General features: G+C 41.4%; 1 protein-coding gene across 3 annotated transcripts in view; it reads right to left on the bottom strand.

Annotated features, from left to right (window-relative positions):
* RNASEH2B (ribonuclease H2 subunit B) overlaps positions 1-26064 on the bottom strand; it is a 55858-nt gene extending 29794 nt beyond the window's left edge. For all 3 annotated transcript variants that reach the window (XM_014966149.1, XM_014966147.1, XM_014966148.1), the window contains exons 1-3: positions 25942-26064; positions 3347-3418; positions 296-403 (exon numbers count right to left, since the gene is read on the bottom strand). In XM_014966149.1, coding sequence (XP_014821635.1) covers positions 296-403; positions 3347-3418; positions 25942-26005 — 244 coding nt within the window. In that variant the 5' untranslated portion in view covers positions 26006-26064. The remainder of the gene's footprint in view (positions 1-295; positions 404-3346; positions 3419-25941) is intronic.
* Between the last annotated feature and the right edge of the window lie 61 nt (positions 26065-26125).

Here is a 26125-nt window from a genome sequence, read left to right as displayed (position 1 = left end):
AGTTTAAATACAATTGAATGTCTTCCCCCTCCCCCGCCCCCTCCCCCCCCTTCCTCAAAGACAAATGAACATCTGTCTAATTGAGGCTGCCAAAGGCAGCCTTTTAAAGAGAGACCACAAAGCCCCCAGCCCTGGTTAAATCCAGATGGCAAACGAGCGTGTCAGAAGGTGGGGATGTGATGCAGCATGCCTCAAACAACTAGGAAAAACACCTGTAAATTTACTAGAAGAGAGAGGGAAGGGCTGTGTAAGAACACCAGTTACAGTTAGGGTAAGGATACATTGTATTACTCACCTTGTTGAACAGTCTGACCTATAAACCAGGAACGACATTCCTCATGAAAAGCTTTTACTTCAAACAGCTGCTGTGCACCACTATTGAATAAGTAAAGGGTTGCTTCCCCTGTTGAAAAGAAATCTGGTTTGTGTTTGTCAGCTTTCACAAAAATCAAAAGAATACCCAATATGTCTGAAGAATGTGCCTTATATACATACAGACACACAAACATACACACATTCTACATAAACTCACTACAAAGAAAGCTCAGACAAAGAAAACTATTATATACAGATGTTCACTTACCAGCTCTATAAACCAAACTGAATTTGAATCAATAAATAAGATGTGTGAATAGTTCATCTTACAACACAAAGCCTTTGATCCAAACCCAAATCAAAATCACTCAAGAAATCAGCCTTTGTCTGTACTGAAGGGGGAAGGTAGAAAACAAGAAAATTCCCTCTCCTTCCACCATGTTTCTCTCCAAGATATCAGACACTGGGTTAGAGGAACAAAAGTCTCAAACCTTCAAGTGACAGTTTGAAATAATGTTGGTTTTCTGCATCCAAATGGATTCCTGATGACTCAGTATGGGTAGACTAAATAAGGTGAACAAGGAAGCTAAAAGAAGTTGCGTCAAAGTGCCCATCAGAATCTTGACAGTTTGGAAAGGAAAAGGAAAGCTTTATCATAGGCCACCCCACAGCACAGCTCTGCCATTTCACATTAGTTCTGGGCTATAATGAAAGGGTGACGAATACGTTGCCAACAGGATTGGCATTTTCCATATCGAAGACAGGAACTTGCCAGAACTACAGAAGGGGCCACTGAAATTTGGTCAGCTGAGTCTGTTGGCCGGACTGGTACTGTCTTGGTTATCCATCCTGAAGAGGCCAGAGCAACTACAACATGACAGTCTTCCTCAACACACATGAATTGCGAAGCTGCCCTGACTTGGAGATCAGGAAAGTCTCAGTGTCAGCCCCTGCCAGCTGCCATCAGCACTCCTGCTCTCAGTCTGCAGAGATCCCTAGGTGCTGAGGGAGGTTGGCTAAAAGGGGTAGACACATCTCTTCCCCAAAATGAATGATAATGCATTTCCCCCCCCCCACTTTATCCAAAAGGCCAACCAGATGTTCAACCTCACCTAAGGATATAGATTCAGTTTGCTGATATTAATTTTTCTTTTGGGGAGGGGAGGAGAGGAGTGAATAGTAGATTTAAGGGGGAGTAGAGATCCCAGTCATTACCACATGCTTCTCAACAACGGTGTTGGCCATAGTTTGATCAGCACCAGACATCAAACTACTCACAGAAGTGCTCACCAAACAACTTAAGACTCCTACCAGTGAGTGCGCTAGCCAAATGCGGTGGTGAGCTACGAAATCTGTTGTCTAACTCCAGCTCCTTAATTTATTTGCTTATGTTAAAAAGGCAGTCACCACAGGTTCCCAACAGTGTCGTTAGAGAGAAACTCTAGTGGATGGAGAGAGAACCTCAGCAGCTTTGCTCACAACTTTACCACTTCAGTTAGTCGCTTAAGTCTTGCAGCATGGTTATTTTCCTTCTTTTAGTTCAGCACTTTGAAAAATGCTTCCTGTGCTACTTCTGGATTGCAGGCTGAACCCTAGTTTATAGCCTTTGTAAGGGATAGAAATTTTGCCCTATCTATAAAGGGGATCAAGCATACTTTTATTTAATAAAGCGGTTAGCATAGATTCCATAGTGCGCTGAGCCCTTCAGTGCGTATTTATACAATTTCTGGCATCAACAATTCATCTGTTACACCAAAACGTAAGGAAAATACATTAATAGGGTGTTCTCAGTCCTTCCATTTTCAGATCCTATACTTATAACAGGCTACATAACTGAAAGTTTACACAGGTCTATAAATAAGCTCCTGTAAATTCTAAAGGAACACACCCAGGAAATCATTGTATTTCAGGTTTTCTCCAGAAATCTTTCCCAAGATCTGTGATTCTACAAAGCAAACAGATCTCTTCTTCCTTAGAGAAAAGCAAAGTAATACCTACACTTTTAAAAAAACACAACAAATTAGAAAGGCAATATAATACAGCAGGTAGAAAATATCCATCGTTATATATTCTCACTGTAGATCTGAGCAATCAAAAAACAGGTATCATGATGAGTGATTTCACATTCTGTATCTATTGTTTTTAATTATTTTCATCTGTCAAGAACAACTAACAGTTACTATATTGTGACATTAAGATGTATCTAAAGACTCCGAAGATTTTAGCTACGAACATATATAAATACGAGCAATGAATTTCAAAACACAAACATACAACTTAAACCTACAGAAAAAAACCTAAGCTTATGAAAGGAAAGAAAAACAGCATGAAATGTGTTTTTCAAACAAAATGTGTTAACCCTAACAAGGGCTTACTGCAAGTTAGTGTTGCAGAATCTCATACTCCAATTATTACATTACTCATATAATAACAAATTCTTGACAAAATGAACAATCTGACTAGAAGAAAGAAACTGTGGGATGGTGGTATCATTATATTGCCTGCACGTGCCGGTCCTTCCAATGTATTGAATTCAAAGTGCCTCATCATCCATCAACAAGAAAAGAGACACCACCACTTGGACCAGGGAAAGAAGAAAATTAGATTTCAAAATGAAATGACTCAAAAAGCTTGGTAAGTATAACTGAATCACTTCTTCTAACTCTGACTATTTATTTTATAGCATAAGATGAATGCTATGAAGCCCAAATTTGGATTAAAAAAAAGCCCAGGCTCAACACCCAACACTGTAAGGTCCCCAAAACTAATGCACTTAAAAACAGAACTTAAATTACACTTCTTTTTTTTGTGCTGCCAATATTTCTGATGAATAAACAGTTCAACCAATTAAAATTATAAAAGAAATCCTAAATGTTTGCACAGCATTAACTATCTGGCATCACCAGCGGTATCTTTGGCACATAAGACTCATACTATCATCATTATTTCAGCTTGCAAAATACGAATCTTTTGGTGGTGAAGGGAATCAACCGGAACATTAGGAGGCTCATGTCACAATTCCAAAACTTGCCTGTGCTTGGATTGCGCAGTTTTGTAAACAAAGGTTCGCTGTCAGGTGTCTTAGGGGGGTCAGTAGCAGCCTCTGTAGGGGGAGAGGAAAAAGTTATGAACTTGTAAATTGAGAAGTACTTCACTTTCTGCCACGCTTCTCCAAGACATTCAGAATTAATTGGATTGACGGTTTCTGAAAACCCATGTATTTTCTGCATAAAAGTTATATGCCTCAGCCCAAATACATCCTACCTGATCAAGGCATCTAAATTATAATTCCAGACTTCCTGGCACTCTCTATCTGCCATGGGAAAGATATGCACCTGGGGATGATTTAGATTTTGAAAACCACTTCCCCCTAGAGAGCCTCAGGCAAAAGAGCTCCGAAGTTTGACATCTCAGTTAAGTGAAATGAACTGAAATGTTGCCCTGATTAGTCACAAAGACAATGAGAATGCGTTGGTAAGTTAGGCCAAGTGCAGTGTGGACATTAAAAAGTACAAAAGGTAAAATATTTGTGGGAAGAAACAGTGGTCCTCTAAAGCTTTCAGCAAGTCCGATTATGCAGGAATATGGGGCAGGAATTCTCCGAGTGGTTGTTACTGCTGTGAAAAATATCCCTACTTGTTTATCTGTTATGTACAATCTTGAAAAATAAAGAGTGCATTTAATTCCCCTCACAGGAAAAAGAAGCTGAGAGAATACAGCACCTCTGGCTTAAGCCTCTGACAGTTGTTCTCTTTTCTGTGTCCTTAGCAAAAAAAGACAAAAAGCAGAGCCACAAAAGTACGATTTCTCTGTGAAATTTAAAAAAAAAAAAATTAGAAAAGAAACAGCTCCCACAAGGATGCTGATTCAAGTCTGAAAAAACATCTATAAGGATCCCCACTTAGTTATATTCCATCCAAGTTTTCTTTGTAGGGAAAGTCTAACTTATATGTATGAAGACAACTTCCCACATCTGAGTGAAGAGCAACATGACAGCATCATCTTTCTTAGCTTGCACACTGCCAGTTCTGTCCCAATTCCTTTCACACAGGCATTCATCAGAGCAAGGAAAATTACTAAAGCATTTCACATACATAACCAGTATCCGGACCCCAGAGAAGGGACTGACAGGGATCAGGCTGACGTTTGCATTATGCTGCTGCTGAGGAAAGCAGAGAGGAGCAGCAGAGGCTGCACTGCTATCCACAAGGGAGACTGCTGGAAGGAACAGGAGTGCCACATTGTCCTTGCCCTTTCAGTAGCATCCAGGAGGTTTGTGGAGAAGGAGACAGCACAGTTGCTTTCTATGGAAAGCAGGGAAGTAGGAACCTCAAGTACAACCAAAAATAGCTGTCCTTCACTCTGGCTGAAAGCCTATCCCCAGCACATTTGAAAAGGACAGGTGGACTTCTCATAGGGTGGCCACTGACACCTGAGTGGCAAAAAAAAAAAGCCCCAAGTAACTAACCCTCATCATTTGCATCCACCCCTGGTTATTCAGTTGTGCCACAAACAAAAATTGCCCAGTTAAAGACATAAGCAGGGTTTAAAAAGCAAGTGTGTTTTGTGATACAGTGTTGGAGGATAATAGTTCTCAGGGTGGTTTGGAGAATTCTGTCATTTTCTTCCCCTGAATTTTTAGATGAGTCTTCAGGTGCCTTGAAAAAGTGCTTTGAAAAAGTCTCAATATAAGTTGAGGATTTTTAATGGAAAAAGTCCGTATTTGCTCTCCACACTTGCTTCATATGCTGATACATAAACACACACGGTTGTCAAGCTACATTTGCCCTGGCAAAGGAGAGCTTCAAATTTCTAGAGCTGTGTATATTTCAGTTCTTGACCACAGTTTAACATTAGTGTATTTTTTGTTACTTTTTAAAACACTACAGTGATTAATGACAGTGAAAGAAACACACTGCATGTGTTTACTTTGATGTGTTTCACATGAACATTTTAAAATATACACACTAAATGTGAGTTTCAAAATTTAAAACAAAAAGCAAAACAAAAAAAAATCCCAAAGGAACTTTTAGCGCTCACTTGCTCTGCTCTCTTCATGCATAGATTTACGAACACTGGGAAAGAGTCCAGCCGAGCGTTAAGTTGTATCTTGTGTAACGTGAACAATTAAGTAGACAATCCTTCCTAATGTAGCTGTTTTTAATGAAGTTCACATCTTTATTTAGTTCATGTGCACTTTTCCTAACCTTTTAGTAATGCACTGAATTTATCCATCCCTGCTAAGCCTGGGAGACACCTGCACGTAGGGAATGCTCAGTGTGACAAACCTAAGGGATACCGAGTCCCATCTCTTCATCCTCAATCTTCTGCCTCCCCAGCTCAGATGATCGCCCTCCATCACTAATGCCTGCCCCATGCTATCCCAGGTTCAGCATCCCCTGCTCTACCCCTTTGTAGAAGCTGCCTTGGCTCAGCCAGTAGCTCTTCCCCAAGTGAAGAGCAGCACAGCTCTGCCCATCTAGTTCTCTGGTGCTCCCCAAGTGCCATGGGGTTCATCGCTGCACAGAGGACAGAAGTGATCACACCCTAACGAACAGCCTGGAGTTGCAGCCTTCAGCCCCAGTATCTCATGCTGCTGGGATCCCAGTACACATCACTCCACACAGTTGCCAGGAGGGACACACACACACGCGCATGCACACACAAAAAGAAGGGAAGGAGAGGGCAAAGCCAAAAGTGTTTTTTTCTGAGTTTCTTCTACCTTCAGTTTCCTTAAAATGTTGGCAATGCCCTACTCTAAGGGCATCTGAAGTGTATTTTTGCTACAGATTGGCTCTACTAGATGTCAAGTTGGCAGATAAAAAAAGGCAATTGGGAGAATGCCTGCTTGGAAAACTGGATGCAATATTAACGCGGCCTTAAGGGTGAAGAAGGCCCTATTTATCTGAATTTAAACACTTTATGGCTAGAAAAATGCTAAGCAAGGGATTTTAGAAGTTAGGTGTCCAAATCTAACTTGTATGTGTTCTGGCCTATAGCCAGGAAAGGTAACTGGATTTCTTTAATGTCATTATATTTATCAGTCCTTGTATATAGGAAAGGATCTCTTATAGCTAAATAAATGAAGACTTCTTAAAAAGCAGTACTGTAGCAATTTTCTAGAAAAACTAGCAGTTAAAATAGATTTTTTTTTTTAAGATTCACATCCAGGTAAGAAATACTCTTACAGAAAATAGACAAAAGGGACTACAGGCAGCGCTCTTTGTTAAATCCTAAAGGAAAACATCAGATGATCGCCACTGCACGTACTACAACAGTTTCCATAGCTCAGCCCTGAGAAACTTGTTCATCTACAAGAATAACAAATGAGAGAGGTAATACCTTTTTGACTGAATATTGTAATCTCTACCAACTGTCTCACAGCTGTAAGCTGCAGGTAGCACACAGTCAGTAGAGGTCAGCTCACTAACAGATGTGTCAGTACATCATGCTATTCTCCTAGGACAACATTCACTACATGGATACAAAAAAAAACAATACAAGGGGACAGAGGGGCACAAGCAATCCTTTCCCAAGGAAGCACCTCAATTAGCAAGCCACTCTTTAAATTGGCAGGGCAGACAGATGACAGGCACTCCCAGGAGGCAGCTGAACCCACCTAAAACCTAAACCCACCTCTATCATCCCCTGCAAGTATATGCCTCTGTCTCCATCGAGCTTGCAGACCCCTCCAGCAATTCGGAGTGAATCCGAAGGCAGCACCGCTGCGGCTACACCAGAGGAGGGAGTTCTGAGGCAAACACGATGCAGGACAATTAAATGCCAACACTGGGCTGATAAGCACGTCTGCTTTGCTTAAGCTATAGTCTAATGTTCATTCACTATTAAATCACACAAAGTCCATCTAAAAACGTGGGTGATATATCCATCAGCTGTACTGGAGTCTACAGACAGAATCCTGACGCTGAGCGAAAGAGACTATAAAAGCTTAAATGAAGCTTTCCATTACAGAAAAAGAGAAAAGCCTATCATATTTCATGGAGGTCAGACATACAACCAGGCAAATTCTATAAAATATATAAACAGAACAAAGTGAAAATGAACCAGCTGTCAAAGGATTTCTGGCAATAATTTCTCCCACAATGGATAGATATGAGGCACTAATGAATCTGGCCATTAAAAAAAGAAAAAGTGTACACTGGTACAGCAACATGAATAAATTGGAAAAGAACATAAAACTCCCACTAAGATCTATGAAACTGTTTTGGATGATGCAAGGTCTATCCACTTTTTTTTTTTATTAAAAAAATTGCTTATAGAATACTATATATAACAGACTAATATCAAGTTATATGGAATTCCCATGCAAAAAGCTGCCAGCCAAGCAAGCAAAAAGGCTGTAAATATCTGTCAATTGCGTAAGAGGAAAAAACCCTCTGAGAGCACAAATTTCCCTACCACCATCACCCTGCAAAAAACAGGATTATTTAAAAGTCTGGAAATATAAAGTTAAGATTTCATTTAAAAACAGATATTAAACCATACGTCACCTACACAAGTCTTTTCCATTCCCTTCTTAACTTCTAACCACGCACGAAAGGTGTGTCAGATGGAGACATTATGATGGAGCCCATTAAATGGACATTTTATGGAAGACTTTAGACTATGTAGCCTTAGGGTACAGATATGTCAGATCTAATCATCACTTTATTTATGTTCTTGTTAGAACCAGTCAACCCTGAAGTAAATGGTTGAAATCCAGTGCCTGTGTTCTCTGTCCTGCAGCATACTCTGAAAAAAGCCCAGTGCAAATTAATTAATAATTTCAGTACTTTGTATCACCCAAACTTTTGACAATTTTTGTAAGCTACAAGGGCATTAACTATTAGCATAGCGAATTAATTCTGGTAGGCACAGACTGAGGATACAGTTTCATGGATGGCTTCAAGTGACCAAAGATGAGAGGCCATTGAAAAGCATAGTCCTGAGGTTCCTACCTCTGCTCCCTCCCTATTGCACATCTCTGCTGCTTTCTTTCCATCAAAACTAGGAAACTGGTGGCCACACAGCAAGTCGGCTCAGTTCACTGATTCGGCTGAGAAATAGTTGGTCACAAAAAAGTAGTATTAATTTTCAGCCGGATCAGTAAGCTATTCTCACTCACCATGTGGTTACACAATCACTGGAACAAGAGCACAGAACCCATGGCAAGAGCAGATGACACAGAATATAAACTACTATGTGACATCGGGATCTTTGACCAGTGTAAGCTAATTAGAAAACTAGATCTTATGTGACTTCACAGAGGTGGGAAACCAAGAAATGTGCCACAAGACTACAGCATTTCTTCCCTGGCTCACAATACTCTTGGGGGTGTACAAAATGGCACACAGATCTATTTACCTCTCCAAACAGCCTCTTTTGCAGGTGCTAACATATAAGGGAATGGCTTTGCACTTGGCATATACTTGGATTTTTGGAAATATCTTCTTAGTTGTAACTCAGTTATGTTAACTTGATGTTATTTCACCACCTTATCCTCTCCTTGACTACAGATAGTACTGACTTCAGTGAGGGGACTTTTGCCATGCCTGTTGTAAAAGACAGAACGGTTATCTGTTTGGTAACCACAGCATTTATTATTTGTTCCCCCCTAGGAAATAACGTTTAACGTGACATAATTTACACCCCTTAAAGTCTTTCTGGCTCCCACTTCACCTGAAAATCCTACAATAAAACACAATGATATCTAAAAAGGGCACTGTTTTCCATCTTGAGCAAAACTTCACGTGGAAGTGCTACTAGACGGTTTGAATGGTCTTCTGCTCTCGTACACAGCTACACAACACAGCTAAATATTAAGACTCCTGCCTGAGAGCATCTTTTGGCTTCCCCTTATGCTGGCATAGCTCACTCCTTTGGCCAAGAAATACATGTTCATGGACTCACTGGCAGCAACGGGCAGTACTAATTCATCCGTTAATGAAATCTAGATGCTAGGCAGACCATGCAGGCACTTGAGCTGAATGAAGGAGAGGTCAATCTTGAGAAGTTCAAGAACAGGTTATCACTTGAAGGGATAAAAACTTGACTTCCCTTCTCAATATTTATAGGGTCAACACGGGTGCAGCTGTATTACTGGCTGAATCAGCCCTATTCCCATGTGCAGAGAGGCCTAAGTTGGCATAAGTTGGTCTCTTCCAAGCCAGATGGCAGAAAGCAGAAGTAGGAGATGGTGTTACACATTAAAACATCTCTTTTCAGTTATTTTATTTGCTATGCTTCCTTCTGGCTCCTTAGCTTGCCAGTTATATCTGCTTTATACACAGCTGAGCTCAGTATGTCTTTTAAGAGATGACATGTAAGAAATGGTGCAAATTACCTGCAGGCAAAAGGCTTTGTTGAGGAAATGCAAATGCCAATTTAGGTGGGGGTTAAGTAAAATATGCCCACAGAGTGCTAACTTCTAAAATAAGCATATTCACTTTCACCTTATTAAAAAGGTATATATATATGTGCACATATTTTATATAATCTTTCTAATGTCAGCTGTTAAAAAACATACATATTTATTTATTGTAAACATTATTCTGGAAGTATTAATGTGCAAGTAACCTGCTCAATTTTGACAACTTCTGAGTCAAACTCCCTAACAGCCCAGCATTGAGCCCAGCATTTTGTAGCAGACAAATTGAACTGAATGGAAAAAAAAAATAAAAATACTAAACCTGCCTACCTCAAATTTTAAAGCAAACTACTTTTATGCATTAAGTATTCCACAGCTTCTTTTGCTATGACATCTTCTCTCAATACGACCCAAAATTTTCAAGTCAAATGCTTCCTCTGTTGTTGCACAGAGACAAAGGTTTCTTAGTCTCATTTGAAAGAACGAAGGATTAATTTAATGTCTGCTGATGCCCTATGGTTTGGCATCACAGTCCATTTATTTCTGCCTCCATCTGACTTTTGGCGTATGTAAGATTTGTTCAAACAACTTGCCAAGTCTAATGTGAAACTGCTCCTTTTATTTTAAAATAAGTAATTCCTAAAAATAATAGGATTGTTAAATTTCCCTCCCCCCTTGCAATCCTTCCAGTGCTATTCATATGGCAGTTCCCATAAAACAATAAAAAGGCTAATCAATTTACTGTTTAAGAAAACAGCAGACTGAAAAAATGTAGTCAGCTAAACTCGTCTAGTTTGGAAAAATGAAGGTTGAGAATAATGTTCAGCTTGCAGCTAACCCCTACTTCTTTTCCTAATACAGACAAGCACAAAACAAATTAATTACAGCAGTCTTTACTTTAGGTGTGGAGTGCAACACCAGGCTTAGAAAACTGCCTTCAATTCCTGACCTCTTTGCTAAAACCAGTGAAAGATATAAATAGTTCCAGTTCTGACACAACACCTTATCCCTGAGAAAGTGTACTGAAAAGAGACTGCCCTTCACACCCATCCTGTTAAGAAGTAAGTGTGATGTTGGTTGCTATTGGTAAGACCAGTTTGAAGCCATTACGTAACGATGTTTATTTGTTATAAAGAGCCCAGATCAGATCTATGTCATGCACAGCGACTTCACTGCAGTATTTGAGGGTCTTCCAGAGCCCTGCCTTTAGAACCCTACAATTAGGTGGGGTTTCAGTATTGTTTCTCTGTCTAGAAAATAATTCTAGTTCTTATGATTTTTAGAGAAAACATTAAAAGTGGTAGCTCCATGGGCCCAACTCACAAAGCAAGTAGAAATTTCCTACATGCACGTAAAAGAATCTTAGGTAGTAGGACTTTTAAAAAAATGTACATGAATACTCAGTAAACACAGACAAATCTCCTCTACTGAAGCACATCTTTAGCAACTTTCTAGCTGTTAGATGGCCAGGTTTTACTCCTCAGGAGCTGCTTCTTTTCCCTTGTACCTGGTCAGTAGCTAGAACAATACAACAGAAGTCTGCAGAGGAAGCTCTACATTCTCAAGTGGGGCTTGGATACATGGGTAATGTAACATCCCCGATTATCCAACTACCACAAGAAATGCAGAAAAGCACAATCTGGAAACTCGGCCACCCACCAATGAAGTCCATGTGGGTCCTTCAGGACTTATTACCACTTTGGTGTCTCCGTACCATGATTCCTCCAGAACTCCAGATTCGGGAGGTCTTCTTAACCATCGACGTCAACTGCCCTGCACAAAGCCAGTTCAGATCTGGATTTCCAGCCAAGGTAATAAAAATCCCTGGAACATGGAGCACAGCACAGAAACACCCAAGTGGGTCTGTACAGAGCCAGCTCGGGTCCATCAGGACTTATTAGTTCAGACACTGTCTGAAAGCAGCTGCACTGCAAAGCTGGTCCTGGAAATAGCAGAGATGTGTTAACATGGCACAGCACGTGAACTAATAAACTTAGTGCTGAGCTGAGTCTGCTCTAGGCCAAATCTGGTGCCTGTACAGCACAGCAGAGTTAATCTGCAACTGGAGAAACTGCCCAAAGACTTAACTCTATTTCGAGTCCAGCAAGCACACCTCTACCCCTACCCATGTACGCAAGTTTTCTACTCTCAACACCTCCCTCCAGATGACCAATCCCTCCATCTACCCTTGTCCTGTTTGTTCACCGTTTTCTCTCTTGATTCTGCACATCCATTTCTCAAGCCTCCTCTAAATGTCTGTGATAAGGCTGCACAATGTACACGAGTGGCTTTCAGCCTTTCAGGAGCGATAAATGTGGCTACCACCCTCTCGTCATCCTACCTTCCCCATCAGACCAACACTTCCTAACTCCTCTCCCCCTGACTTCTGGCTTCTCCCTTTGTTAGTGTTTCTCTCCCGAGCATAGGAACAATTATGCTTACAAAAACAAAAGAAAAAGACTACTGTACTGGCATATCCAATCAGCCTCCACGGAAAAAATAAGTATCAGCAGAAACACCATCACAAGAGCTTTCACCAGGAAAAGGGCAGGCTGCCATTTCTAAAGGTAACATTTGCTTCCTCACCTAGAAGTTGCTTACCAGCCAGCCCAGATACGACTGTCTGAGGCTCTCCTCTTGCCTTGTGTGATTCTCCCATGCCAACCAGCCTGAGTGTCTTGGTGTGGCAAAGGGCTTGTGAGAGCAAAGACTTGTCACTGGGCTGCTGCTAAGAACAATGAATGAGGAAAGAATGCCACAGCCAAGAATGAGGGTAGCAAAGACTGGCTGAAATGAAGCACAGGGTGATTGACCTGCTGACTGAACATCAACTTTGCCTCCCACCCGCCCACCTTCACCCACCTCTATAATGCATATAAAACACCTGTTGAGCTGTATGGTTTGTATCTCTGTCCTATGATGAGTAGGCATGAGATGGACACCAATGATCAAAGTTTTACAGTATTGGAAATATAATGATAGAGTTAACCAATTGCAACAGAAAGTGATGGAGTCTGACCCTATAGAACAGCTCAAGAGGGCTGGGATAACACACATCATTGGTAAAACACCAACTCCAACTGCATCACTCCTCTACCCATAATAATGACTTCAACTAAGAACATGGGCAGTTCTCCTTGACAGAGGAGATTCCTTGTTTCTGAGCTGTTTCCAGAGCACTGAAATCAATATAAAAATTAAGAAATCAGAACCAAAATTGAAATGTATCTTATCAGTCATCAAACACGCTCTGAACAGCAAAGCAGCACTATGCAATATAACTTTGTATATAAATGTGTACCAAGACAAGGAAATTAGTAATAATTTTATATTTAATAATATATTTAATAATTTTAATACTAAAGCAGACAAGCATACTCTGCTCACTTTCTATGGCAATTAGAAAATGAAATCTGCCTACTTTTTAGCTGCTTTGTTCCAGATTACCAACCTGATGTTGTCAGTTGCTGAAGCCCAAATAAGAAAGAATCTCACCTTACTCTTACATGTGCTTTTTACACAGTTAAGTGTTTCTACATGTCACATAAGCAGCAAAGCCACGGTCAGAGACTTGTTCAAAATCAGGTTCTCAGAATGACATAATAACTAAGGAATCAGTGGAGCACATGCATCATCGTTCAAAACTCCAGCCATATCATTGCCTTGTTTTAGAAAGCTACTGTTGAACCTCTGACAGTCCAAATGATTGGAAAACGCTGATACCTAAGAAAGCAAGTTTTGGTTTTCATTGTTTTACTTCTAGACTTCTGACAGACCTCATTCTCTTTTAGACTAAGATATCTAGCCTCTTTGCAGAACTATTCACCATCTCCATCCATACAGGAACTCTTAAGATGTCCCAATCAAGGAAAGATGAATGGCATACATCTAAGTGGAGATACTATTAGGTTGTGTAGGATGGTACACCTTATTAACCTTACAAACTGTTCCAGGAGGCAGACTATCCAGGTAAGTAGCTCAAACTAACTTAAGCACTTCCCCGCCCGTGGCCGGCGGGCTCTGGGGCGGGAAACGGCGGGGAGGGCGAGAGGCCCCGCCCACGCCCCCGTCCCAGGAGGGGCCGGACAGTGGCGGCCGGTCCTGAGTGGTGTTCCCCAGGGCTCGGTGTCGAGGCCGGTTCTCTTTAACGTCTTTATCAACGGCCTGGATGAGGGGATCGAGTCTCCCCTCAGTAAGTTCGCAGACAACGCCAAGGTGGGCGAAGAAACAGTGGTCCTCTAAAGCTTTCAGCAAGTCCGATTATGCAGGAATATGGGGCAGGAATTCTCCGAGTGGTTGTTACTGCTGTGAAAAATATCCCTACTTGTTTATCTGTTATGTACAATCTTGAAAAATAAAGAGTGCATTTAATTCCCCTCACAGGAAAAAGAAGCTGAGAGAATACAGCACCTCTGGCTTAAGCCTCTGACAGTTGTTCTCTTTTCTGTGTCCTTAGCAAAAAAAGACAAAAAGCAGAGCCACAAAAGTACGATTTCTCTGTGAAATTTAAAAAAAAAAAAATTAGAAAAGAAACAGCTCCCACAAGGATGCTGATTCAAGTCTGAAAAAACATCTATAAGGATCCCCACTTAGTTATATTCCATCCAAGTTTTCTTTGTAGGGAAAGTCTAACTTATATGTATGAAGACAACTTCCCACATCTGAGTGAAGAGCAACATGACAGCATCATCTTTCTTAGCTTGCACACTGCCAGTTCTGTCCCAATTCCTTTCACACAGGCATTCATCAGAGCAAGGAAAATTACTAAAGCATTTCACATACATAACCAGTATCCGGACCCCAGAGAAGGGACTGACAGGGATCAGGCTGACGTTTGCATTATGCTGCTGCTGAGGAAAGCAGAGAGGAGCAGCAGAGGCTGCACTGCTATCCACAAGGGAGACTGCTGGAAGGAACAGGAGTGCCACATTGTCCTTGCCCTTTCAGTAGCATCCAGGAGGTTTGTGGAGAAGGAGACAGCACAGTTGCTTTCTATGGAAAGCAGGGAAGTAGGAACCTCAAGTACAACCAAAAATAGCTGTCCTTCACTCTGGCTGAAAGCCTATCCCCAGCACATTTGAAAAGGACAGGTGGACTTCTCATAGGGTGGCCACTGACACCTGAGTGGCAAAAAAAAAAAGCCCCAAGTAACTAACCCTCATCATTTGCATCCACCCCTGGTTATTCAGTTGTGCCACAAACAAAAATTGCCCAGTTAAAGACATAAGCAGGGTTTAAAAAGCAAGTGTGTTTTGTGATACAGTGTTGGAGGATAATAGTTCTCAGGGTGGTTTGGAGAATTCTGTCATTTTCTTCCCCTGAATTTTTAGATGAGTCTTCAGGTGCCTTGAAAAAGTGCTTTGAAAAAGTCTCAATATAAGTTGAGGATTTTTAATGGAAAAAGTCCGTATTTGCTCTCCACACTTGCTTCATATGCTGATACATAAACACACACGGTTGTCAAGCTACATTTGCCCTGGCAAAGGAGAGCTTCAAATTTCTAGAGCTGTGTATATTTCAGTTCTTGACCACAGTTTAACATTAGTGTATTTTTTGTTACTTTTTAAAACACTACAGTGATTAATGACAGTGAAAGAAACACACTGCATGTGTTTACTTTGATGTGTTTCACATGAACATTTTAAAATATACACACTAAATGTGAGTTTCAAAATTTAAAACAAAAAGCAAAACAAAAAAAAATCCCAAAGGAACTTTTAGCGCTCACTTGCTCTGCTCTCTTCATGCATAGATTTACGAACACTGGGAAAGAGTCCAGCCGAGCGTTAAGTTGTATCTTGTGTAACGTGAACAATTAAGTAGACAATCCTTCCTAATGTAGCTGTTTTTAATGAAGTTCACATCTTTATTTAGTTCATGTGCACTTTTCCTAACCTTTTAGTAATGCACTGAATTTATCCATCCCTGCTAAGCCTGGGAGACACCTGCACGTAGGGAATGCTCAGTGTGACAAACCTAAGGGATACCGAGTCCCATCTCTTCATCCTCAATCTTCTGCCTCCCCAGCTCAGATGATCGCCCTCCATCACTAATGCCTGCCCCATGCTATCCCAGGTTCAGCATCCCCTGCTCTACCCCTTTGTAGAAGCTGCCTTGGCTCAGCCAGTAGCTCTTCCCCAAGTGAAGAGCAGCACAGCTCTGCCCATCTAGTTCTCTGGTGCTCCCCAAGTGCCATGGGGTTCATCGCTGCACAGAGGACAGAAGTGATCACACCCTAACGAACAGCCTGGAGTTGCAGCCTTCAGCCCCAGTATCTCATGCTGCTGGGATCCCAGTACACATCACTCCACACAGTTGCCAGGAGGGACACACACACACGCGCATGCACACACAAAAAGAAGGGAAGGAGAGGGCAAAGCCAAAAGTGTTTTTTTCTGAGTTTCTTCTACCTTCAGTTTCCTTAAAATGTTGGCAATGCCCTACTCTAAGGGCATCTGAAGTGTATTTTTGCTACAGATTGGCTCTACTAGATGTCAAGTTGGCAGATAAAAAAAGGCAATTGGGAGAATGCCTGCTTGGAAAACTGGATGCAATATTAACGCGGCCTTAAGGGTGAAGAAGGCCCTATTTATCTGAATTTAAACACTTTATGGCTAGAAAAATGCTAAGCAAGGGATTTTAGAAGTTAGGTGTCCAAATCTAACTTGTATGTGTTCTGGCCTATAGCCAGGAAAGGTAACTGGATTTCTTTAATGTCATTATATTTATCAGTCCTTGTATATAGGAAAGGATCTCTTATAGCTAAATAAATGAAGACTTCTTAAAAAGCAGTACTGTAGCAATTTTCTAGAAAAACTAGCAGTTAAAATAGATTTTTTTTTTTAAGATTCACATCCAGGTAAGAAATACTCTTACAGAAAATAGACAAAAGGGACTACAGGCAGCGCTCTTTGTTAAATCCTAAAGGAAAACATCAGATGATCGCCACTGCACGTACTACAACAGTTTCCATAGCTCAGCCCTGAGAAACTTGTTCATCTACAAGAATAACAAATGAGAGAGGTAATACCTTTTTGACTGAATATTGTAATCTCTACCAACTGTCTCACAGCTGTAAGCTGCAGGTAGCACACAGTCAGTAGAGGTCAGCTCACTAACAGATGTGTCAGTACATCATGCTATTCTCCTAGGACAACATTCACTACATGGATACAAAAAAAAACAATACAAGGGGACAGAGGGGCACAAGCAATCCTTTCCCAAGGAAGCACCTCAATTAGCAAGCCACTCTTTAAATTGGCAGGGCAGACAGATGACAGGCACTCCCAGGAGGCAGCTGAACCCACCTAAAACCTAAACCCACCTCTATCATCCCCTGCAAGTATATGCCTCTGTCTCCATCGAGCTTGCAGACCCCTCCAGCAATTCGGAGTGAATCCGAAGGCAGCACCGCTGCGGCTACACCAGAGGAGGGAGTTCTGAGGCAAACACGATGCAGGACAATTAAATGCCAACACTGGGCTGATAAGCACGTCTGCTTTGCTTAAGCTATAGTCTAATGTTCATTCACTATTAAATCACACAAAGTCCATCTAAAAACGTGGGTGATATATCCATCAGCTGTACTGGAGTCTACAGACAGAATCCTGACGCTGAGCGAAAGAGACTATAAAAGCTTAAATGAAGCTTTCCATTACAGAAAAAGAGAAAAGCCTATCATATTTCATGGAGGTCAGACATACAACCAGGCAAATTCTATAAAATATATAAACAGAACAAAGTGAAAATGAACCAGCTGTCAAAGGATTTCTGGCAATAATTTCTCCCACAATGGATAGATATGAGGCACTAATGAATCTGGCCATTAAAAAAAGAAAAAGTGTACACTGGTACAGCAACATGAATAAATTGGAAAAGAACATAAAACTCCCACTAAGATCTATGAAACTGTTTTGGATGATGCAAGGTCTATCCACTTTTTTTTTTTATTAAAAAAATTGCTTATAGAATACTATATATAACAGACTAATATCAAGTTATATGGAATTCCCATGCAAAAAGCTGCCAGCCAAGCAAGCAAAAAGGCTGTAAATATCTGTCAATTGCGTAAGAGGAAAAAACCCTCTGAGAGCACAAATTTCCCTACCACCATCACCCTGCAAAAAACAGGATTATTTAAAAGTCTGGAAATATAAAGTTAAGATTTCATTTAAAAACAGATATTAAACCATACGTCACCTACACAAGTCTTTTCCATTCCCTTCTTAACTTCTAACCACGCACGAAAGGTGTGTCAGATGGAGACATTATGATGGAGCCCATTAAATGGACATTTTATGGAAGACTTTAGACTATGTAGCCTTAGGGTACAGATATGTCAGATCTAATCATCACTTTATTTATGTTCTTGTTAGAACCAGTCAACCCTGAAGTAAATGGTTGAAATCCAGTGCCTGTGTTCTCTGTCCTGCAGCATACTCTGAAAAAAGCCCAGTGCAAATTAATTAATAATTTCAGTACTTTGTATCACCCAAACTTTTGACAATTTTTGTAAGCTACAAGGGCATTAACTATTAGCATAGCGAATTAATTCTGGTAGGCACAGACTGAGGATACAGTTTCATGGATGGCTTCAAGTGACCAAAGATGAGAGGCCATTGAAAAGCATAGTCCTGAGGTTCCTACCTCTGCTCCCTCCCTATTGCACATCTCTGCTGCTTTCTTTCCATCAAAACTAGGAAACTGGTGGCCACACAGCAAGTCGGCTCAGTTCACTGATTCGGCTGAGAAATAGTTGGTCACAAAAAAGTAGTATTAATTTTCAGCCGGATCAGTAAGCTATTCTCACTCACCATGTGGTTACACAATCACTGGAACAAGAGCACAGAACCCATGGCAAGAGCAGATGACACAGAATATAAACTACTATGTGACATCGGGATCTTTGACCAGTGTAAGCTAATTAGAAAACTAGATCTTATGTGACTTCACAGAGGTGGGAAACCAAGAAATGTGCCACAAGACTACAGCATTTCTTCCCTGGCTCACAATACTCTTGGGGGTGTACAAAATGGCACACAGATCTATTTACCTCTCCAAACAGCCTCTTTTGCAGGTGCTAACATATAAGGGAATGGCTTTGCACTTGGCATATACTTGGATTTTTGGAAATATCTTCTTAGTTGTAACTCAGTTATGTTAACTTGATGTTATTTCACCACCTTATCCTCTCCTTGACTACAGATAGTACTGACTTCAGTGAGGGGACTTTTGCCATGCCTGTTGTAAAAGACAGAACGGTTATCTGTTTGGTAACCACAGCATTTATTATTTGTTCCCCCCTAGGAAATAACGTTTAACGTGACATAATTTACACCCCTTAAAGTCTTTCTGGCTCCCACTTCACCTGAAAATCCTACAATAAAACACAATGATATCTAAAAAGGGCACTGTTTTCCATCTTGAGCAAAACTTCACGTGGAAGTGCTACTAGACGGTTTGAATGGTCTTCTGCTCTCGTACACAGCTACACAACACAGCTAAATATTAAGACTCCTGCCTGAGAGCATCTTTTGGCTTCCCCTTATGCTGGCATAGCTCACTCCTTTGGCCAAGAAATACATGTTCATGGACTCACTGGCAGCAACGGGCAGTACTAATTCATCCGTTAATGAAATCTAGATGCTAGGCAGACCATGCAGGCACTTGAGCTGAATGAAGGAGAGGTCAATCTTGAGAAGTTCAAGAACAGGTTATCACTTGAAAGGATAAAAACTTGACTTCCCTTCTCAATATTTATAGGGTCAACACGGGTGCAGCTGTATTACTGGCTGAATCAGCCCTATTCCCATGTGCAGAGAGGCCTAAGTTGGCATAAGTTGGTCTCTTCCAAGCCAGATGGCAGAAAGCAGAAGTAGGAGATGGTGTTACACATTAAAACATCTCTTTTCAGTTATTTTATTTGCTATGCTTCCTTCTGGCTCCTTAGCTTGCCAGTTATATCTGCTTTATACACAGCTGAGCTCAGTATGTCTTTTAAGAGATGACATGTAAGAAATGGTGCAAATTACCTGCAGGCAAAAGGCTTTGTTGAGGAAATGCAAATGCCAATTTAGGTGGGGGTTAAGTAAAATATGCCCACAGAGTGCTAACTTCTAAAATAAGCATATTCACTTTCACCTTATTAAAAAGGTATATATATATGTGCACATATTTTATATAATCTTTCTAATGTCAGCTGTTAAAAAACATACATATTTATTTATTGTAAACATTATTCTGGAAGTATTAATGTGCAAGTAACCTGCTCAATTTTGACAACTTCTGAGTCAAACTCCCTAACAGCCCAGCATTGAGCCCAGCATTTTGTAGCAGACAAATTGAACTGAATGGAAAAAAAAAATAAAAATACTAAACCTGCCTACCTCAAATTTTAAAGCAAACTACTTTTATGCATTAAGTATTCCACAGCTTCTTTTGCTATGACATCTTCTCTCAATACGACCCAAAATTTTCAAGTCAAATGCTTCCTCTGTTGTTGCACAGAGACAAAGGTTTCTTAGTCTCATTTGAAAGAACGAAGGATTAATTTAATGTCTGCTGATGCCCTATGGTTTGGCATCACAGTCCATTTATTTCTGCCTCCATCTGACTTTTGGCGTATGTAAGATTTGTTCAAACAACTTGCCAAGTCTAATGTGAAACTGCTCCTTTTATTTTAAAATAAGTAATTCCTAAAAATAATAGGATTGTTAAATTTCCCTCCCCCCTTGCAATCCTTCCAGTGCTATTCATATGGCAGTTCCCATAAAACAATAAAAAGGCTAATCAATTTACTGTTTAAGAAAACAGCAGACTGAAAAAATGTAGTCAGCTAAACTCGTCTAGTTTGGAAAAATGAAGGTTGAGAATAATGTTCAGCTTGCAGCTAACCCCTACTTCTTTTCCTAATACAGACAAGCACAAAACAAATTAATTACAGCAGTCTTTACTTTAGGTGTGGAGTGCAACACCAGGCTTAGAAAACTGCCTTCAATTCCTGACCTCTTTGCTAAAACCAGTGAAAGATATAAATAGTTCCAGTTCTGACACAACACCTTATCCCTGAGAAAGTGTACTGAAAAGAGACTGCCCTTCACACCCATCCTGTTAAGAAGTAAGTGTGATGTTGGTTGCTATTGGTAAGACCAGTTTGAAGCCATTACGTAACGATGTTTATTTGTTATAAAGAGCCCAGATCAGATCTATGTCATGCACAGCGACTTCACTGCAGTATTTGAGGGTCTTCCAGAGCCCTGCCTTTAGAACCCTACAATTAGGTGGGGTTTCAGTATTGTTTCTCTGTCTAGAAAATAATTCTAGTTCTTATGATTTTTAGAGAAAACATTAAAAGTGGTAGCTCCATGGGCCCAACTCACAAAGCAAGTAGAAATTTCCTACATGCACGTAAAAGAATCTTAGGTAGTAGGACTTTTAAAAAAATGTACATGAATACTCAGTAAACACAGACAAATCTCCTCTACTGAAGCACATCTTTAGCAACTTTCTAGCTGTTAGATGGCCAGGTTTTACTCCTCAGGAGCTGCTTCTTTTCCCTTGTACCTGGTCAGTAGCTAGAACAATACAACAGAAGTCTGCAGAGGAAGCTCTACATTCTCAAGTGGGGCTTGGATACATGGGTAATGTAACATCCCCGATTATCCAACTACCACAAGAAATGCAGAAAAGCACAATCTGGAAACTCGGCCACCCACCAATGAAGTCCATGTGGGTCCTTCAGGACTTATTACCACTTTGGTGTCTCCGTACCATGATTCCTCCAGAACTCCAGATTCGGGAGGTCTTCTTAACCATCGACGTCAACTGCCCTGCACAAAGCCAGTTCAGATCTGGATTTCCAGCCAAGGTAATAAAAATCCCTGGAACATGGAGCACAGCACAGAAACACCCAAGTGGGTCTGTACAGAGCCAGCTCGGGTCCATCAGGACTTATTAGTTCAGACACTGTCTGAAAGCAGCTGCACTGCAAAGCTGGTCCTGGAAATAGCAGAGATGTGTTAACATGGCACAGCACGTGAACTAATAAACTTAGTGCTGAGCTGAGTCTGCTCTAGGCCAAATCTGGTGCCTGTACAGCACAGCAGAGTTAATCTGCAACTGGAGAAACTGCCCAAAGACTTAACTCTATTTCGAGTCCAGCAAGCACACCTCTACCCCTACCCATGTACGCAAGTTTTCTACTCTCAACACCTCCCTCCAGATGACCAATCCCTCCATCTACCCTTGTCCTGTTTGTTCACCGTTTTCTCTCTTGATTCTGCACATCCATTTCTCAAGCCTCCTCTAAATGTCTGTGATAAGGCTGCACAATGTACACGAGTGGCTTTCAGCCTTTCAGGAGCGATAAATGTGGCTACCACCCTCTCGTCATCCTACCTTCCCCATCAGACCAACACTTCCTAACTCCTCTCCCCCTGACTTCTGGCTTCTCCCTTTGTTAGTGTTTCTCTCCCGAGCATAGGAACAATTATGCTTACAAAAACAAAAGAAAAAGACTACTGTACTGGCATATCCAATCAGCCTCCACGGAAAAAATAAGTATCAGCAGAAACACCATCACAAGAGCTTTCACCAGGAAAAGGGCAGGCTGCCATTTCTAAAGGTAACATTTGCTTCCTCACCTAGAAGTTGCTTACCAGCCAGCCCAGATACGACTGTCTGAGGCTCTCCTCTTGCCTTGTGTGATTCTCCCATGCCAACCAGCCTGAGTGTCTTGGTGTGGCAAAGGGCTTGTGAGAGCAAAGACTTGTCACTGGGCTGCTGCTAAGAACAATGAATGAGGAAAGAATGCCACAGCCAAGAATGAGGGTAGCAAAGACTGGCTGAAATGAAGCACAGGGTGATTGACCTGCTGACTGAACATCAACTTTGCCTCCCACCCGCCCACCTTCACCCACCTCTATAATGCATATAAAACACCTGTTGAGCTGTATGGTTTGTATCTCTGTCCTATGATGAGTAGGCATGAGATGGACACCAATGATCAAAGTTTTACAGTATTGGAAATATAATGATAGAGTTAACCAATTGCAACAGAAAGTGATGGAGTCTGACCCTATAGAACAGCTCAAGAGGGCTGGGATAACACACATCATTGGTAAAACACCAACTCCAACTGCATCACTCCTCTACCCATAATAATGACTTCAACTAAGAACATGGGCAGTTCTCCTTGACAGAGGAGATTCCTTGTTTCTGAGCTGTTTCCAGAGCACTGAAATCAATATAAAAATTAAGAAATCAGAACCAAAATTGAAATGTATCTTATCAGTCATCAAACACGCTCTGAACAGCAAAGCAGCACTATGCAATATAACTTTGTATATAAATGTGTACCAAGACAAGGAAATTAGTAATAATTTTATATTTAATAATATATTTAATAATTTTAATACTAAAGCAGACAAGCATACTCTGCTCACTTTCTATGGCAATTAGAAAATGAAATCTGCCTACTTTTTAGCTGCTTTGTTCCAGATTACCAACCTGATGTTGTCAGTTGCTGAAGCCCAAATAAGAAAGAATCTCACCTTACTCTTACATGTGCTTTTTACACAGTTAAGTGTTTCTACATGTCACATAAGCAGCAAAGCCACGGTCAGAGACTTGTTCAAAATCAGGTTCTCAGAATGACATAATAACTAAGGAATCAGTGGAGCACATGCATCATCGTTCAAAACTCCAGCCATATCATTGCCTTGTTTTAGAAAGCTACTGTTGAACCTCTGACAGTCCAAATGATTGGAAAACGCTGATACCTAAGAAAGCAAGTTTTGGTTTTCATTGTTTTACTTCTAGACTTCTGACAGACCTCATTCTCTTTTAGACTAAGATATCTAGCCTCTTTGCAGAACTATTCACCATCTCCATCCATACAGGAACTCTTAAGATGTCCCAATCAAGGAAAGATGAATGGCATACATCTAAGTGGAGATACTATTAGGTTGTGTAGGATGGTACACCTTATTAACCTTACAAACTGTTCCAGGAGGCAGACTATCCAGGTAAGTAGCTCAAACTAACTTAAGCACTTGGAACCAGGACCTCAGAAAGTGCTTGTATTACAAGGAAAGTTTTGGAGCTTCTTGCATAGCAGTAAAACATACCTTGCTCCTTCCTCTCACTAGGCACAGGGTAATGGCCAGATACAAGAAGATAAATAGGCTATTTACACCCAGAAGGTGTTGGCAGACTTATTAACAAACTTAAACTCACATCTAGAACCAGATCCTGCAATTATTTACACAGTCATTTTTACACATGTATATAGCATAACGCTATGTGGGTATTATGAAGATATGGATTGCCATATGAATAAAATTTAACATAGTCCAAAAAAAAGCACTTTTAATTACAAATCCAACTGCATCCATCTTCATTCCTAAAAGTAGTCAGGTCTTCCTGCTACAAATTCTGCTAAATGGCCAATGAAGAACTTCTGAGATCCATTCAACAAAGCAGTTAAGAAATGCAAAACTTTGAAAAGTGACAGACGTTACCTTTACAGACCTCTTTTTTAAAAACAAATGTTAAAACCAAACTAAAATCCTTAAATCTATTTCATTACAGCAGTCCTATTCATATGATTGGCAAATATCATCAGACGGGGAGTTCTGAAATTATCAGCCACAGACTTTTTTTTTAAATCCCTATGTGCTTTGGGGTTCTACTAAGGCCTAATAAACTTTCTTACAGGTCTGGAGTACTATATAAATTTTGTCAGAGCTGTGCTGGCATAATTGGTAATACAAAATGTCTGGCTTCATGGAAGTTATAAGCTCTGGCTCCAATCCTGCAAACACTTACTGAAGAATTTAACTTACTGCACAGAACTGACTACTCACGCATAAGTTAAGCATATTTGTAAATATTTGCACAGTATGGACATCTGTTGGCATAGCGAGTCATCTGATACAAGATTTGGTTTTAAATCCTAGTCTGTAAGGAGTCAATATTAAAAAAAGGAACTCCTCACTTATAAATTCCTTTCTTAGGTATGAAGCATGTCAGATACCAAAGGGTGGAATTCAAAAGTTAAAACCAGAGGAACAGAGGAATCAGTGAAATCACAACAATTGGTTCTGTAACTAACATAACTAGAGAAGCCTGATTTCTTATGGATGCACGTCTCAAGACTGAACTCCTGCCTTGCTTTCAGCCTTTGCTGAACTAAGCTCTTGCTATACCTTTCCTTCAGTGGTGCCATTTATAGCGTTTCTCACATCATCGCAAACACTTTTACAAAGCTCATAAAATTACTTCAAAGAGCTCCTCCTTATCAGGTTTGGCTGAAATTAACACTGAAAAGTTTTGGGTGGGGTAAGAAATAGGCACAGCACAATGCTGACCCACAGCTAATTGTGTAAGTTGCATTTCCTTAGGAAATCAAAAAGAACCACTTATAAAACAGCTCCTTCCTCTTTGCCATTTGGAGGTTGAGCACATCCTGTTTCACTCATACTCTTTAACACAAAAACCTTTTGTGATCTCTGAATTTAAAACTTTAAAACCTGGCACTAGGCAGAAAAAAAATATAAAGGGAGAAAGGCATCTTCCCGTTTATTCAGTACTGAGTGAGAGAAACTAAGCCCACACAGTGTTTAAGGCCTTGTGTGTATCGCACCTGCAAAGCTGCCATGTGGAGGTCTGCATCTTTAACCTACAGAGAGGAAGTGCTGAGTAGCTCTCACTCTGGCTTAGGACTTATGGTTTCCAAGGAGCTTGTTTTAAAGCTGAGGCTTTAAAGGTTCCCTTCAAAAAATGCCAGGAAAGGACTAAGGGGATGAAGGTAAGGTAGGCTGTCAGCAGCAGGAAGATGATGGCAAGGCTCCATCAAGGACCTGGGTGACAAGACCTCTCTTCTACAGCTCCTCTGTCTGCAAACCGGGGGCGAGCTGACCTTTGGAAAACCCTAACGACACACAATAACAAAACGCACAGTTGCCGGGAGGGAAAGAGGGTCCCTAGCGAGGTGACGGGAGGGCACTCTGTAGGCCCTTGTGTAAAGGCTTGTCTCAAACCGCCCTTAACCACAGCAGGGCTGGGACTGGCCGCACACAGCGGCCCGGAGACCTGCCCCACGCCCTCGGAGAAGGGCACCCGCCTCCTGCCCAAGCGGCGGCCCAGCCCCGCCCGCGACGCGGGGAAGCGCCGCCAGGGCCACTCAGCGGGGCGCGGTGGAGACCGAGAGACCGGCGCTGCGGCGGGGCCTGTCCCACCACGGAGCCCCGCTGGGTTACCTGGCGCAATGAGCACCCACTGGCCCGGGTGCGCGTCCGCGGGACGCTGCTTGGCGCCGTGCATGCTCCGTACGCCCCGCCGGCCGCCACCCGCGCTCCCCTCGCCGTTCCCGCCGCCGCAACATGGCGGTCGGGGCGGGGCCGTGCGCGGCGAGAGGGGGGAGAGGCGGGAAGGGGCGCCGCG

This window comes from Calidris pugnax, unplaced genomic scaffold (assembly GCF_001431845.1).
Source record: "Calidris pugnax isolate Ruff unplaced genomic scaffold, ASM143184v1 scaffold20, whole genome shotgun sequence".
NCBI classification, from domain to species: Eukaryota; Metazoa; Chordata; class Aves; order Charadriiformes; family Scolopacidae; genus Calidris; species Calidris pugnax.
Note: the sequence above shows the minus strand (reverse complement) of the source record. Positions and strands in the feature narration are given on the sequence as shown.